The sequence below is a fragment of the Amia ocellicauda genome, chromosome 6 (assembly GCF_036373705.1).
Source record: "Amia ocellicauda isolate fAmiCal2 chromosome 6, fAmiCal2.hap1, whole genome shotgun sequence".
In the NCBI taxonomy this organism is placed as follows: Eukaryota; Metazoa; Chordata; class Actinopteri; order Amiiformes; family Amiidae; genus Amia; species Amia ocellicauda.
In genome coordinates, this window is record NC_089855.1 from 35,141,493 (window position 1) to 35,157,969 (window position 16,477).

At 38.8% G+C, this 16,477-nt stretch overlaps 1 protein-coding gene and 1 long non-coding RNA gene across 2 annotated transcripts; one reads left to right on the forward strand and one right to left on the reverse strand.

Moving 5' to 3' along the window:
• The first annotated feature begins 6,201 nt into the window (after nt 1-6,201).
• LOC136751814 (uncharacterized) lies at nt 6,202-8,397 on the forward strand. Its single transcript, XR_010817083.1, has 3 exons — nt 6,202-6,360; nt 7,088-7,180; nt 7,706-8,397. It is a non-coding gene; the product is annotated as an uncharacterized LOC136751814 (long non-coding RNA).
• Nucleotides 8,398-9,262: 865 nt separating this feature from the next.
• LOC136751432 (nectin-1) lies at nt 9,263-16,013 on the reverse strand. The gene is made up of 4 exons (XM_066707051.1): nt 15,755-16,013; nt 13,401-13,709; nt 10,879-10,987; nt 9,263-9,664 (listed from the first exon to the last, which is right to left on the reverse strand). The coding sequence occupies exons 1-4, from the start codon at nt 15,876-15,878 to the stop codon at nt 9,418-9,420; spliced, it is 789 nt and encodes a 262-aa protein (XP_066563148.1). The 5' UTR covers nt 15,879-16,013; the 3' UTR covers nt 9,263-9,417.
• Nucleotides 16,014-16,477: the final 464 nt, after the last annotated feature.

Below are 16,477 nucleotides of genomic sequence, written 5' to 3' on the forward strand. Positions count from 1 at the left end.
AGCTGCACCGGAGCCGCTCCGGAGCTGGAGCTGGGGCTGCTGGAGCCAGGCTGGAGCTGGAGCTGAACCTCTGGAGCCACTCCGGAGCCGGAGCCAGCAAACCCGGAGCACTGCCAACCCTACTCCACTAGACCTCTGAAAGTATGCTGTGGTATCTGGCACCAAGACGTTAGCAGCAGATCCTTTAAGTCCTGGAAGTTGCGAGGTGGGGCCTCCATGGATCGGACTTGTTTGTCCAGCACATCCCACAGATGCTCGATTGGATTGAGATCTGGGGAATTTGGAGGCCAAGTCAACACCTTGAACTCGTGATTCATCAGACCAGGCCACCTTCTTCCATTGCTCCATGGACCGGTTCTGATGCTCACGTGCCCATTGTAGGCGCTTTCGGCAGTGGACAGGGGTCAGCATGGGCACCCTGACTGGTCTGCGACTACGCAGCCCCATACACAACAAACTGCGATGCACTGTGTGTTCTGGTACCTTTCTATCAGAACCAGCATTCACTATATCAGCAATTTGAGCTACAGTAGCTCGTCTGTTGGATCGGACCACACGGGCCAGCCTTCGCTCCCCACATGCATCAATGAGCCTTGGCCGCCCATGACCCTGTTGCCGGTTCACCGCTTTTCCTTCCTTGGACCACTTTTGATAGGTACTGACCACTGCAGACTGGGAACACCCCACAAGAGCTGCAGCTTTGGAGATGCTCTGACCCAATCGTCTAGCCATCACAATTTGGCCCTTGTCAAAGTCGCTCAGATCGTTACGCTTGCCCATTTTTCCTGCTTCTAACACATCGACATTGAGGACAAAATGTTCACATGCTGCCTATTATATCCCACCCACTGACAGGCGCCATGATAACGAGAATAGTGTTATTCACTTCACCTGTCAGTGGTCATAATGTTATGGCTGATCGGTGTATATATAAATTGCTAAATAAATTAATAATTTTGTCTTCAAAGTTGATGTGTTAGAAGCATCATCAGGGTTTACATCAGTGACCACACTCATACAATCAAGCAATAAAAGCAGCAACTGTGGGTCATCCTCTGGAACATTCTCTGAAATCATCAGGGGCAGATATTGCATTAGACACCACATTTCACTAGCTGTGTCTAGATTACCCCATCTTTGCTCTTCAAGACACTTCTAGGTATCGCCACTGGTTTACTGTTGGATGAAACATGGCCAACTGAAGTGTTGTATTCTGTTGTTCAAATCATCTAATTCAACATACTGTTTCTGAAATATCAGAACTTGCAGAATCAATTTGAGCTCGTATCCACAGACCAGCGTACATTTTGTTGTCTCAAATTTGCATAGCAGTTATGCTAATCAAATATAATTTTGCTTAGCAACACAAGTTGCTTGATTAGCAATTTAAATTGGTCTACCAATGATCAAAAGTGGTGTTTTTGTATGATTTGTTCTAATGACATATGATATGTGCATTCTTATCTACAGTGAGGGAAAAAAGTATTTGATCCCCTGCTGATTTTGTACGTTTGTCCACTGACAAAGAAATGATCAGTCTATAATTTTAATGGTAGGTGTATTTTAACAGTGAGAGACAGAATAACAACAAAAAAATCCAGAAAAACTAATTTCAAAAAAGTTATAAATTGATTTGCATGTTAATGAGGGAAATAAGTATTTGACCCCTTCGACTTAGTACTTGGTGGCAAAACCCACAGAGGTCAGACATTTCTTGTAGTTGGCCACCAGGTTTGCACACATCTCAGGAGGGATTTTGTCCCACTCCTCTTTGCAGATCCTCTCCAAGTCATTAAGGTTTTGATGCTGACGATTGGCAACTCGAACCTTCAGCTCCCTGCACAGATTTTCTATGGGATTAAGGTCTGGAGACTTTCCGGATGCACTGTATATACCCCATGATCAAGCTGATTATTACACAATTAGAACCACTACTGAAGACTCTGTATAGGAAAGTTGAAGAAAGTGTTTTGTGATAATTATATAATGTTTTATATTAATACTAGCATTAGAAGTAGCTTGTATGCAGGCTAAGCAAAAGGTCAACAAGGTTAATTTGTTAGAAACTCCTGTCAGTAATAAAAGATCACACAGTGCCGAAATAGCCTACAGCTGTTTTGTTGAAAATCCGTTTGTGACTTAATTGTTTCTCCAGATAGGCAGGAATTGTTTCTGTTAATGAGCGATTGACACTAGGTAAATGACGACCGTGGGATCGCATCTTCCTAGTGCACATCAAAGACAGACATCTGCTTTTTGAAACCATCACCTCTTCAAGGGAAGACAGATCGTAAACAGACCCGGACTTGTACCTTCTGATTGGATGAACAACCATAAGATTTCACGTCGCTTTCCTATAAAGCTGCACTCATGTTTGTAAACATTAAGTCCTCACTGAAGGAATTTCTGACATGGGGCTTCCGAGCCGGCTTGATTAAAGTTCTATTTGCTTTATCTCGACGACTTATTTCCGAGATGGTTCTACAACTACTATTTCTCATACGAACAAATTCACCCTCCAATTCTTCAGACGATTCATGAACTTCAGCCGAGGTCCAGCCTTAGGGATCCACTGTTCTAACTGCCTCTCAGTCAATAAGCAAAATGCCTCCTCATCTGCTTCTTCTAAAAAGAAATGAACAAGGAATTTAGAAGTCTAGAAATTCTAAAAAGTAGATTTGTATATAGAATGTATGTATGCACATATGTACACACATACATCAGTTCCCCCCCATATAACATATTTTAAACATAATTTACACATCTACATACACACATTATATATGTATCATTCTGATAACAGGTACTAAAATATAATTGTAATATAATCATGGTAGATAACAACAAAATTATACACTGGTTTAATTACTGTATGGTTTGTATTTAGTTTATTATTATTATTTGAATTTTTGGTAAAAAAAGAAAAGTGGAATTAAATCTATAAAAAAACAAATAAAATTAAAACTATGTAAAAATAAATGTAATTATTCTTTTCATTTTGTTGGAATTACACTGAAGCATATGGTTTACGATATCTGTTGTTATACGGTTTTATATATATACAGGTCTGGAAAAAATAAGAGACCACTTAACATTGATTTCTGAACTTGTAGTGGTCTCAATATTTTCCAGAGCTGTGTATATATATATATATAAGTAGGCCTACTTAAATTGCTATCATAAAACAATAACATATGAATATGCCCTGTTGCTTGGTTTGTTATGTTGGGTTTATTTTAAATATACAGTAGTTGTAAAAAGTAGTATCACAAAATGGTGGCTGCTTTACGTGCCAATATATTCGTTAGCGCTCATTTTCCTGAAATCTATTTTTCATTATAAAGATGTCAATTAAAGGAATCTTTGACATCAAACCACTCACACCATATTAAGTATATCCAATTACATATTATTTAATATAGCACTATTCACAAGTGTAAAGATAATTGGAATACAAAAAGATAAGCTAATTGCAATCATATATAATTGTCCATGCAGAAACAAATATTGATAACTGAGCACTGGCTCAAGAGGTATAGCACAATTGTGTTAAAACCTTCAGTGAAGTAAATGAGAAATGAATAACTAGAACCCAGATCAATACAGGAGAAAAAAACCCATACTATTTTCATTATTATTTGTAATACCATTATCAGCATGTAGCCTTCAATCATGCACTGTGGTTGATTTAAGTCATACATAATTGTTATTGTTTCTGATTTTGGTTTTACATATGTATATCTATATTAATGTTGTCACGTTAACACCATCTGTAGAAATCGTGGTACTGCTACATCAATTTCACATCTTTAATTTAAAGCAATGACAAATGTAGTGTAGTGATCTCGAGTACTGCTAAGGCCTGGGCCCTAATGATGCGGGAGAAAGTCAATAAAATAATAATAGGTTTATGCCCTACTGAGTTTATACACGCACTGGATACTGAATCATTGTAGATAAGTCAGATTTACATGTAAGGGACGTTTTTCAAAATTTTGCTAGTAACTAGATTTTTGCAACGAACTTTCTGGAAGATGCACTGTTTTACTAAAAATGGCGGATGAGGCCATGGTTACTCATAGTACAAGGAAATTACCACATAATAAGCATAAATAATAATCATTCTTATCTTATCAAATATTTGCTGCAGTCTTTCAAACCCCCATGCCACAAGTGTTTCTTTCACAAATGCGTCCATTGATGTTGTTGTTTAAATATTAAACTATTAAAATGTGACTGCACTCAATCGCCTGCTACACCCTCCTTCTCCATCTCCTCCCTCAGATAACAAACAGGTGCGAAAGCGTATCATGGTGAAATTCAACCAATCACAGGCCGTGTATGTAAAACAGGCTGTTTTGATGTATTTATTATTTACTGTTTGTCTGCACTTCACTGCATTGTCTGTGGTGGATCATAATCCAGAGGCTCTCACAGGGTGATTATTAAAACAACATGAATTAAGTAGATTTTTTTTTTGTTTTTATGTTGAAATGTTTATGAAGCATAAGAATGGGAGGGGGCGGGGATGCGTCCATCCCCTCACCCCCCCCATGTTTGCCCGGCTCCATAGGCATAGTGGATGCACCCCCCCATGCTTATGCTTGATAAACATTTCAACGCCACTGTTATCCAGTCATACATTCATGTACATTCATGATATGTTCGTTTTTAAAATGTGATTTGTAATGGTTCCCGATCTCCTTTTTTTTTTGGAGGAGGGGGCGAGGGGGGTGAATAAAAAACACCCTATGTGTGCAGAGACCTGCAGTCAAAAGCTGGACAATCTCTGGATCCCACCGCCATTTGAGCCCAAACATACAGCACTGAAACACAACACAGGATTCACCTGCTACGTGCACAGTAACATGTTTAATATTCATATTAAATATGTTCATATTAATGTAACCTGCATAGCACTTTAATTCAGCTGCTCAGATAACACAGCGCCAGACTGATGTAGATCAAATCATTTAGCAAGAGGCAAATGGAGGGACTTCGTATTCATTAAGAGCATGTGATATCCCAGTTTATGTTTAGGTAAGAAACGCACACACACACACACACATACATACATGCATACATACATACATGTACACATTCACACTATATATACACTCACCTAAAGGATTATTAGGAACACCTGTTCAATTTCTCATTAATGCAATTATCTAACCAACCAATCACATGGCAGTTGCTTCAATGCTTTCAGCACCTTGTTGAATCAATGCCACGTAGAATTAAGGCAGTTCTGAAGGTGAAAGGGGGTCAAACACAGTATTAGTATGGTGTTCCTAATAATCCTTTAGGTGAGTGTATATATATATATATATATAATAATTTTGCTTATTTTTATCATTATATTTAACTTAATTGAACATTTCAACCAAGTAGAAAGTCACCAATGCAAGTCCAGTCTTGTCAGTTAAGTCATTTATATTAAACAAGTTTAAGTTCTGTAATTTGTTAGTTAAAAAAACAAAGTCTTAAAAAAATATGTTTCTATCAACAGGAACCAGAACAGTACAGCAGTGAGTTGTGGTATCACAAGGAAGAGACAGTAGAGTGTATATTGAGGGCTATGTAGGAGGAGTGATTGGTCTAATGTTCTCATTCAGGCAAGCAGAAATCTATACATAGATTTGCATGACATAATATTGCTGTTGTTATTTTTCCCAATTCTTTACTGCATAATGTAATATAAAATTGTGGCTAAATGTTTTAGATCACAAATTGTGTCTGTTCATTTACAGGGTGACCTTACTCTTAGGACGTGCCAATTAAGTGGACAGTTGAGGTCTAGGGAGGACAGATTGATGGTTGTCATCACAGGTGTCATCAAGGAGAAACAGTAGGCCTTCTATGTTATGAGATGGACATGCAAAACTTGCAACTTCAGGACATCAAAACGTTTAGAGCTCTTAAAGCATTATAGATTGAAACATCTACACACCGGTCAAGGACAGTCAGTACCCTGCTTGTACTCAGATTGTCCTTGTTCATTTAAAGGTTGGGGTGCACTTCGCACACATCTGCCTAGAGATCATACACAAACTGAACAGTTAGGGCAAAAGTGCTAGCTTTTTCATTCCGCCATTAATATCTACAATGTTTAAAATGCCCTATACATAATTTACCCTCCCTTCATTTTGTATCAGACTATATGGCCCAGTTCCTGATGTTGTGAATCTTTTGTCAATTCAGATCAAGGAGGAATTCAGGAGAATTACTACAATTTCCCTGGAGCAGAGCTTCACGTACAAACTTGATCACTACAAACCAAAACTTATTGCCCTGATGAAGGCCAAGGGAGGTGTCTTGGGGACCAAGCTGAGGCCATTCCTGGACAAACTGAGTCAGGTGTGTTTGTTCAAAATTGTGTTTGTTCACATTTTTTTGCAGGGAGATGGACCTATTGTCTCTCTCACTCTCACACACACACACACACACACACTGCCCCATGTCTACACATACAACACACATCCTCGCACTCACACCTGGAGTCGCAAGTTCGAATCCAGGGCATGCTGAGTGACTCCAGCCAGGCTTCCTAGGCAACCAATTGGCCCGGTTGCTAGGGTGGGTAGAGTCACGTTGGGTTAACCTCTTCATGGTCGCTATAATGTGGTTCTCGTTCTCAGTGGGGCGCATGGTGAGTTGTGCGTGGATGCCGTGGTGAATAGCGTGAGCCTCCACACGTGCTAGGTCTCCGCAGTAACGCGCTCAATAAGCCACATGATAAGATGCGTAGATGCGTGGATTGACTGCCTCAGACATGGAGGCAACTGAGATTCATCCTCCACCACCCGGACTGAGGCAAGTCACTATGCCTCCACGAGGACATAGAGTGCATTGGGAATTGGGCATTTCACATTGGGGAGAAAAATTGGATTTAAAAAAAAAAAGAAAAATCCTTGCACTCGGTAGCTTCTATGTCCCTGCACGCTCCATATCTTTCCACACTTGGCTTTTGCTCCATGTGCTCAAATCACTGCTCCTTGCACATGTATGCTCTTGTGTTCTCACTTGACAGTTCATTGTGTATGAATAATGGTTAAGTATTGACACAATATTAATCTGCTCACAGAACCAAAGCATTGAGATGAGACGTGATGCTATTATCCGCAGCCTCATATTGTACCTTGGCGAGAAAGAAGAGAAACTTTTTGAAGATTGCCTGGTAAAGCATGATTTTTTTTTTTAAATGACAGTTTAAAATTGTGTTACCATTTAAAGTTCAAGTTAACCATAAAGTAAGAGAGGAAGGCAGACAAAGTGATGGACATATGGAACATATGGCCCAAATGGAACATTGAAAAATCCAACAAAATGTTATAGCATCTAGAAGAACAAACTAAATGGATATTTGTCAATTATTCAAATTAAGTACAATTACAAAAATTAAACATGCTCTGGAGTTACAAAGCCATAGGGTTTCCTGGCAGTGTAAAGGCTTAGATTTATGGCTTATAGCAACAACAATCTGTGGAGTGCAGCCACCTTGCTCCTTGTTCTACAAATGTTTTACTAATGCTGGCTCACTGTTAAATAGATTTGACTCAATTTAATGTAATCTGAACTACGTTTAACGATGGTCTATGTGTTCATTCTGCCCTGACTATGAAGTCACTTTGAATGATTCAAGCAATTCTATTTTTATTTGTTTCTCAATAGAATTGTCTTAATTTTTTGTAATTGTATGCAGGAGGACAGCTGCAGTGACACCATTCAACTTGTTCTCAAGATCCTAGTCGTCCATGGAGCTGATGGAGAGAATCCAGTTGATGTATTCATCCTACTTGAAGGCAAGGAGATATTGCCAGGATGCTGCAGTACTGCTAAACCTTGCATGCTGCTTATGGGTCAACCTCACATACCCCCTAACACTGAATGGGATTAAGCTGTCCCCAAAAATACAAGTTTTAAAATTGAAGTTGCTGCTTTCACCATGGCAAGTACTGTACAATCTGGGCTGCTGGTACACCCCAACTCAGTTTTCCATCTTGCAAATGACTGAAACAACAACCTGCAAAGACACTGTTAGCTCCATTGGACCCTCTGCTCACATGGGTGAGGTGGGTGAGGTTCTGATATGGATTTGAAAAAGCAATTGGTTGTTAATGTTGCTAATTCTAAAAATATTGCTTTTTAGAATTTTGGTTATGTTAATACTACCTAGCTCTGTCAAATTAAAACCTCATCTCCTGATGTTTTTTATATGTTATATATTTCTATATTTTATGCCTCCTGGGGTCAAAACAAAAAACTTTTTGAAAGACAGTGTATATTGTAGGATAAAATAATTAGCACATATATTTTTACTTTGTTTTTGATAAATTCATGTTGGTTAATGGAGATTGGATTGTTTTATAGGTCATGTGAATGTGACTGATTCGTTGTTTAATGTTGACAAAATAAACTGTTTAATTGTAATGTATTTTAGTTGTGTGATTTGTGATAAAAGTATATTAAATGCATAGAGGAAATTATTACATTAATTTGGTAACATTTCTCTAAAGAAAATTTGCAACATTTACATATTAGTGAGTAATATAACTTTATATAACTAAGTAATTGAAAATGTCAAACAGAAAAAATATAATAAAATCTACTTATTTACTTCATTAAGATTTAAGATTTACTTAATCAATGTTAATATTAAGATTTACTTAATATTTTGATGACAGCGACATTCCTGTCTCTGAAAAAATGTAATTGACTTTACTTTATAACTTTATAACTTAAATATAATTAAGTAACATTTACTTAATATCTTCACGATTGTTAAGTTTAGTAGTTAGTAGATTTTACTTGATACTGACAAATGAGTTGTACTTGATATTATATCAGTAAAATTTACTTAAATATTACTAGTGCAAAATGTTACGAGGATTTATATTCTACAAGTTATTTTTTTCAGTGCAGGCACACTGTAAACTCTAAAAAATTGGTTAAATCAGCAGTATCATGTGCATCTTCTTTTCCAAAATCATTCAAAGAAGTTTCAAGATATTTATTCATTTTACAAAGGATACATTTTGTAAGTGTATAAATGCACAATACAAAAGTGCACTGCAAGTGTTATTAAGCAGTGTTGTTAGGTTGGATTCTGATACAGGCCAGGGAAAATGATTACTCTCTAAAAAAAATTTGGACAAGACTTTTGTATTATAAAAGTTTCATTTTATTGAGTGAATGTATTTCACATGAATTTATATATTTTTGCCTTATTTGGGCCAGCACCTCATGGGAGTGAAGACACTGTAGTGCATGGATGCTTTAAAGTTACATTCATATATATATGTGTTTATCTCACATTTAACTGGCAGAGCTCTGATGAAGATTTAACACCAATTTTATGCCTTTCTTACAGGAATAACCTGAATGTATAAGAATGCTTTCCATTTTCAAAAAGTATTAAACTCTGATATATAAAACAATTACAAAGAAAAATAAATGGCAACAATAGGCATTAAAATATAAATGTAAACCAAGCAAACAAAAACTAAACTTACCGATATGTATATAAATTGAACCAAATGCTTTGCCGAATTTGGTTGATGCTTCACAGACATACATTCCATTTACATCAGGGCTTTGCTCCAATAACTCCAATCTGCTTCCATCCACTCTAATTTTACTACTGGGAAATGTCTGGTTTATTCTATGAAATAATAAAAATGAAAACAACATTGCCATTATAAGATTTGATGATTAGGGCTCTGCATTTTGCAAGATTATTTAAGTGTATTTGAATCAGTATATGAAAAGTCCTCTATATAGGCACATTTAATAACAGAACAGTGTATCTGGCTAACATAAATTTGTAGAATGAAAAGTATATTAAAGAAAGCCTCTTGATACTCGGTGACATGCTAGTAATGGGCTGTATAAAGGATGTCTGCTTGGAAATGTTGGGCGAGCCGGTAGCAAAGAAAGAGGCACAGAAGACACTCTCAAATTACGCTATAGCTCAATTAATTCACAATCCTGCTGAAGATATGGAAGATCAGCTCATAGAACAGATTACATTATTCTGATGGTGTATGTGTGATGGTGTTCAAGTTTTGTGTAGGCTTATCTTCTGATAGTGCTGAAATCACGAAAACGAATACTCAGAAGTTCTGAGTCTGTTGACAAAATTGATGACGAAAATGAAAACAAAACATTAACCCTCACACCCCCAAGCCCCGGTCAAGAAATCATAAGCATCCCGTCCCCTAGGCGACAATCTGTATCCATCAGCAGAATTCCCCGTCTCAGTCGAGAATTCGTCAGCTTTAACCAAACTAAAACTGAATTAAATGTATGCAGGTTTTCGATCAATATGACAAAATTAAATAGCATGACTAAAATGTGATTGAAACTAATGTAATTTTAGTTTGAGTCCATTTTTAGTATACTAAAACTAAAGAAAGGTGCATGACTAATATGTGACTATATCTCATAGACATTTAAGCGACCTGACCAAGACTACGACTAAATAAAAAACTGATGACTAAATTAACATTGCATGTAAAGGTGAACACTTTAAATTTGAGACTATTCCCGGCATTATGTGATACAATGGGGGCTGAACTCCTATTGCATGCTGATGTGCATTGGTTGTAGAGGGGCAAAGTCCTGTCAACAATTTGTGCTCTAAAATGAGCTTGCAGACTTTCTCCAGTACAAACAAACAAATCGGTTGGAACTATTTTGAAATGTGGACTGGATAGCCAAGTGTTTTTATTTTGACTGCTATCTTTGCTAGCATGGAAGTGTCGAGTGTCAAGAGATTGTTTTGATACTTTTCACAACTTGGTAGCAATCATCACCGCTGCAAGTTAAGAGTTTGAAGTCACATCTTTACTAAACATAATTAGTAAACACCCGTACCTGTGCCAGTGGTAGTCTGTTGGTGGAGGGTTGGCCTCAGTCTCACAGATAAAGATTGTGCCCAGTGGGGAATGCTCTACATTTGTAATGTTCACCAACTGTGGAGGATCTGCAGGAATCAAAGAAAATAAAAGTAATCACTACACCATAACTTACTTTAACTGGCACTTCCAAAGTACATTGAGATATCCTCAATACTTCTCATATGATGCAATGTCAAGTGTACAATGTGGTCCAGAAGGAGCTGTAATATATACACATAAGGCTTATGAACTGTGACTATTCTTCTTTTGGATTGTGATTTGGACCTGATATCTGCTTTGTCTTGTTTGTCATTTTGATTAGCCATTCATGTTTAGAGAGGGATCTGTTTATACTGTGTAAGTAGGCTCAACCAGGATGTAGGGTTATGCTTTGTTTTTTTTATTTTGTTTACACAGTGTTCTGTCCAGGGTTTTGTGTAAGGTCCCTATCAAATTTAATTCCTGTTGTATGGCAGCTTGCCCTGAAAGGTAAACACTACCCTTCACTGTGTTAAACCATCAATATGTTATGTATCGATAACATTTCTGTCAAAAAAACATACATATTCCGTTGATCACTCCATCCTCCTCTCCTGCCTCACTGACCTTGGGACTGCTCTCACCTGGTTCTCCTCCTACCTCAGCGACCGCTCCTACCAAATGACATGGCGAGGCTCCTCATCCACCCCACAACCTCTCCTCACAGGTGTTCCCCAAGGGTCCGTCCTGGGCCCACTCCTGTTCTCTCTCTACACTCACTCCCTGGGCCCCCTCATCGCTTCCCATGGTTTCTCCTACCACTTCTACGCTGATGATGCCCAGATCTTCCTGTCTTTTCCCTCTTCTGACCCTCTCATCCCCTCACACATCTCTTCCTGCTTGTCTGCCATTTCCGCCTGGATGCACTTGCACCACCTCAAGCTGAACCTCTCCAAATCAGATCTCTTTTTTCCCCCACTCTTCCTCACCTTCTGCTGACCTCCCCATCTCGATCCCCTTGGAATCCACCACACTCTCTCCTTCTTCTTCCGCTAAAAATCTAGGAGTCACCCTCGATCCTGCGCTCTCCTACTCCCAGCACATCACCATGCTGACGCGCACCTGCAGATTCTTCCTGAGCAACGTACGCCGGATCCGTCCCTTCCTCACCAACTGCTCAACTCAGCTACTCGTCCAGTCACTGGTCCTCTCCCGCCTGGACTACTGCAACTCTCTCCTGGCCGACCTGCCTGCATCCACTACCCGCCCACTCCAGCTCATCCAGAACTCTGCGACTCGTCTGGTATTCTCTCTGCCACGATTCGCACACGCTACTCCACTGCTCTGCTCCCTCCACTGGCTCCCGATAGCGGCATGCATTCAGTTCAAGACTTTGACCCTCACCTATCGCTGTCTTGACCACACTGCACCAAGCTACCTTCAGTCACTCGTCTCTCCATACATCCCCTCCAGACCACTGCGCTCCTCCAGTGCCAGAAGACTAACTCTGCCTCCTCTCCACTCTCCTTCCTCCAGAGCCCGCTCCTTCTCATCCCTGGCCCCTAAGTGGTGGAACAACCTGCCCACCGAAGTCAAAACAGCAGAGTCCTTGACCTCATTCCGGCACTTACTCAAGACGCATCTCTTCCCACAGCACTTGTAATATTAGTCCTCTTTCCCTGCTAGATAGCACTTCAGCTTATTATGCTGCTCACGTTCTTGATTGTTTTCCTCCTTGCTCCCTTTCCCGTAGCCCTCGTCTGTAACCCTACATCTTGACAGCAATTAGCCTTCACCATCCGGGATGTAGGTAGTCTCTTACTGTACTTGTGTAATTTGTAAATTGGAATTTGTAAAATGTATTATTTTGAATTGCTATGTTTTAGCTAAGTTGAATTTGTAATGATTGATGCCTTGTACTTCTCTGTATTTTTGCACTTATGTTGTAAGTCGCCCTGGATAAGGGCGTCTGCCAAGAAATAAAAACAAAAAATAATAATAATATACTTTAAAATACACTTCCTAATTTTTAAATGTACTTATATGGGAAAATAATGAAATACTTAATATTAATATTATATTAATAAATAAACAGATGAAGAACCTAAAAGCAAAAAAACAACTAAATATGTTTAAATATATAGATAATGAAAATCTTACACAATGCAGAATACATTATATATACATTAACACATTACTCAAACATACTACACCTGTACTACAGTACTTCACACAATAAACATGATCTCCTGAGTCAGGATTTAAGCATTAAGTGGCAATAAAGGCTTGATGCATTACGGATGTATTTCTAAATAAAAGAGTTGTGGGGGTCTGGAAGTAAATAACCAATTACACACAAACCTGACTCTGTGATCCTTTAAATAACATGTTGGTGAAATCCAGAGATAGGAGAAAACAAAGAGCAAGTAAAGCCAAATTGCCTGCTCTTTTTTCAATTCCCCCATGTTGTAATTGTAGAGCTTGTGTCTGCCTTTAAAACAGAAGACATGCAGTACTCACAATGTACACTTAATCTCTGGGAGATGTTTTTGGCCTGTGTCAGGGATGGGTGATTCACAATGCATCGTACTTCTTTTTGTTGCATGGACTTGGTTGGAATTGCTCGCAGTTCACTCCTGATAGTGATTGTGTTATTTGCATTAACAGTACTGTTTGTCACAACTTTAAACAATATCATAAAATCCTCTCCATATTCCCATGATACATCAGCGTCTGGTTTTCCATTGGCTGCAATACAGGTGGCCAGAGTTCTTTCCTCACAGCCAACTTCCGGTGTATCTTCAGTGGTCACTGTGACTATAGGGGGAGCTACCAGTAAAACAAGAAAACCCCATTACAAAATGCATAATTTCAAAGTATTTTGTATTTATTTATTTATATTATTTTATTTTAAAAATATTGTGCAGGAGAAATTGTATTCATATCTATCCTATCTTTTATTTACTTTTATCTACAATACATTGTATTAATTTAGTTTTACAAGTATAATTAAAGGTTTCAATGCTATTCACAAAATGTATTTAGGCAAAATATGTGAATGAAAACCAATTTGTTTATGCCTCGGTATTGTGTCTGATACACTATATGTATAAGTAGTTTATTGGCTTATTAAAATATTTAATTTGATTACTATTTTAGAATCAGAGTTAGATGTCATGGGGAAAAGTGTGAATTCATTGATTGATTTTGACAAATGGCGACAGTCATGGCAATGGAATTAGTCCTAAATATTGTAGCGACCTCAGGTTTCGAGGTCGGGAGTGAAATAAATGGGAAAATAAACGAAAAGATTTCAGACAAAACAGGCTTTATTGAACTCACAGGGAGGTACATCTACTTTCCCTCCAAGGCTGTTCTTCAGTCTTGGCTCCGGTGTTCTCTCTCTCATTCCCTACTACAACTGCCTCAGCGGCGCGTCCCCGCCCTCTTAAATACCCCCCCTCAGGTGACTCCCACCCGTCCAATCGCCGCTCTCCGGCTATACCACCCAGAGATGGGGGGAGCCACACAATCACAAATAACCCCCGAACATCCCTCCCTAGCCCAAAACAACAACACCCAACATGCAGGACACACACACACACACTCACACACACTAAAAAACAGGGTTCCCGAACTAACCCACCCACCCATGATACACACTTTTACACACCCCATCTCCTTGACTGCCCTACTGGCACAGACACACACACACACTCGACCTACAGACACCCGCCAGGATCGCTACAATATGTTTAATATTATATTTCATTGGCCTCCTTTTCTATTATGTAGGTGCTCATTTTCTGAAGTTGCTTGACCCTGTTCTGTCCTACTCAGCACATCTCCACGATGACACAATCTTGTCGATTCTTCCTAGGCATCATACACAGAATCTGTTCCTTCCTCACCATCTGCGCTCCAGATCCTGGTTATTTCCTGCCCTGGATTCTTACAACTCCCTCCTGGCTGGCCTGCTTGCATTTGCTACCTGCCGGCACAAGCTCATCCAGAATTTGTATGCTCATCTGGTGATCTCTCCCTCAATTCAAATATGCTACTCCACTACTCAACTTCGTTCACTTTCTTGGCTCACAGTTCCAGTTCCAGTTCCAGTCTTGATCCAGTTCAAGACTTGGGTTCTTACCTACCATTCTTTTGACCAGACTGTACCTAGCACCCTACTCGTTCAGGTTTATTTTCACTGTACAGTACAGTCTTTCTCAAAGCTCCCATTTTTTTTACAACCTTATTCACATATTCAAGGTAATCTGATTACCCCTAAAACACCGAAGTACCCCCAACTGTGTCAATGTATATATAGAGATGGATAATCACACTTTTTTTGTGTATTTTGGCCTAGAGTCGCTTGACTAAGGGAATGAGGACCTGGCCATGTGGACATGGCCTCCAAACTAGATGAAAGGAGCAAAGGAGCTGCTGCAAAGGTGGTGTGTGGGGTGGAGGAGGGATGCCAAGAAATTAATTCCAAGAAAGCCTATGTGTTGCCAGATCCTTACGCTTGGAAGTCAGGCACAAAACTGGTTGGTGTATAAATTGGTTTATAAACTCCATTAATAATAGGAGAGTTGTTTCAGGAGGCCCTCGATTGTGATCGAACATTGAGAAGAGTTCAGTCACTGAGATTAACAATTTCAATGACACTTCCCCAGGTATCAGGCATTAAAAGTTTTTTTTTTGTACGGTTTAATATCATTATTTAACGCTATCAGTAAAAAAGTTTACTCACTGATCATCAATAAGACCATTACAAATAATAATCAATAATCAGAAAACCATGCTGTTAAGAATTATAATTTAGACACTGATGATAAACACACAAAATACTAAATTAGGCTCTTGATGATTCTTACCGTTAACAGTAAGCCTAATGTTGTGCTTATATGGTCCACTGGGGAATACTGTGAAGATGCAGATGTAGGTGCCTTCATCTGAAAGCAATGGGTTGGGTATTGAAATTGATCCATCCAGTCTCATTACATTCCCTATAAACTCCACTCGTTTCCCAAAATCACCTACTGCATTAGGACCCGTGTCAGGATCAAACGTGAGAAAGTTCTCTGGTTCAGATGAGAGTCCTATTTTTCTCTGCCAAGATATCTGAGAAATGCTTTCTTCTGTGTCAACTAACCGGCATGTTAAACTGGTATCTTCTCCCACTGTGGCTGTTACTCCACCATTTAGTACACTTATACCTGTGAACACAAAATTAATTTGATGTTAAGGAAGGCTTAATTTTGAATATCTCTCTGTAAGTAAGATAGCTGCACATATTCAGAAAACTAAAGAACAAAATTAGATAAATTAATACCACTTCAAAGGGGAAATGTTAGCTTTGCACTCACTGTGAAATTGTGTGTTAATGTTCCCATGAATATTCAGATTCAGATCAGATTCTGTTCATCATTAAGTACAAAATAAAAACATACTTCTTACCTGAAGGCCCTACCCTTCAGTACATCTCCATATTAAATCAACATTAGAAGGTGGAGAAAAGACAAAGTGCTCTGCAACCATAGCAACCTGTCTTTTCACAGATAACAGAGATACTGCAGGTAAGCCACTCCATTACATTG